Raw genomic sequence first — 1231 nt, forward strand, 5'->3', positions numbered from 1 at the left:
GGGGGCGCCTGCGTCCACGCACGCTCGCTCGCGGGATCGGCTCACGTGAAAATCTTCTTTTCTCTCTCCCTTCCTCCCTCCCCCCCCCAAACCTCCCTTAGGAAAAAGCTTCACCCTGACGATCACGGTGTTCACGAACCCCACGCAAGTCGCTACCTACCACCGAGCCATTAAGGTCACCGTGGACGGACCCCGGGAGCCGCGCAGTAAGTGCCGTGCGGGGGGCTGAGCCGGACCGGGCCGTGCCCGTGCGAGAGCCCCGGGCAGCGGCGGYGGCTGGAAGCGGCTCCGCGGCGGCCGGGCTCCCGCGGCGCTGCCCGAGCTCCGACTAGAAAGCCCGGCTTGTTCCCGTCGCGTGTGAAGCCGCCGGGGCCCGCGCGGAAGGGAAACGGTTTGATCCTGCTAAATATGCTTCAGAAAACACTTTCTGTTGACGCTGCCGGTGGGCCGTCGGCGCCCCTTGATGTCGGGCCAGGCCGCGTGCGCCGGGCTGCAGAGGGCTCTCGGCGCGAGGGTTTTATTTGGGTTGGGTTTTGTCGGAATTTTAATTYTTTATTTTTTCCGCCCTCTCTGATTTTTATTTTGGGCTGGATCGCTTATTTGCAAAGCAGCCACCCAGGCCCGGCAATGGTGCTAGTTTATTTGATTTGATTTTTATTTTTTAAGCATGATACGGGAGCAGCGCTGGCGGCGTCCAGCACTGCCGGGCGGGAGGAGGGAGAGATCCGGCAGGATTTGGGGGTCAGGAATTTCGCAATGGCACAAGGTCAGGAATGGAAACCGGGTYTCCAGGCTCAGCCGCCTGTCTGCTGCGTCAGGTGGCCTTTCTGATAATAATAATAATAATCATCATCATCATCCTCGCCGGCGTGAGGATATGTAAATAATAATTCAGGCGAGACGTAGCGTTGGGTTTGCTCTGGCTTCGCCGACGTCTGGCGCGCGCCCAAACCCCGGCTGAATCAGACCCGCTCCTCCGGGGAATTGCGACAGGTCGCCGCGCCGCCGCCGCCGTCGCGCTTTAATTGAAGCGAGTTTAATTCCGCGACGGAGGCCAGCGGCGCCGGGGGCCGCTCCTGCGGGAGCCGCAGCTCCGCAGCCCCTGCCCAGGGTCTCCCCCCATGTCCGGTGTGGACCCCCGGGGCGGATCTCTTCCCGCTCCCTCCATCCCTGCATCCCGTGGGCCCGAACCACGGATGCAGGGAGATTAAACCCAAATTGTGCTTTTTTT

General features: G+C 61.5%; 1 protein-coding gene across 1 annotated transcript in view; it reads left to right on the top strand.

Moving 5' to 3' along the window:
* The window catches only part of RUNX3 (RUNX family transcription factor 3), a 27635-nt gene that overhangs the window by 2522 nt on the left and 23882 nt on the right, over nucleotides 1-1231 (top strand). Inside the window, exon 2 of the mRNA XM_085305138.1 lies at nucleotides 102-206. Within this exon, the coding sequence (XP_085161264.1) occupies nucleotides 102-206 (105 nt within the window). The remainder of the gene's footprint in view (nucleotides 1-101; nucleotides 207-1231) is intronic.

The sequence above is a fragment of the Rhea americana genome, unplaced genomic scaffold (genome assembly GCF_003343005.1).
Source record: "Rhea americana isolate MKP2758 unplaced genomic scaffold, rheAme1 scaffold_215, whole genome shotgun sequence".
Classification (NCBI taxonomy): Eukaryota; Metazoa; Chordata; class Aves; order Rheiformes; family Rheidae; genus Rhea; species Rhea americana.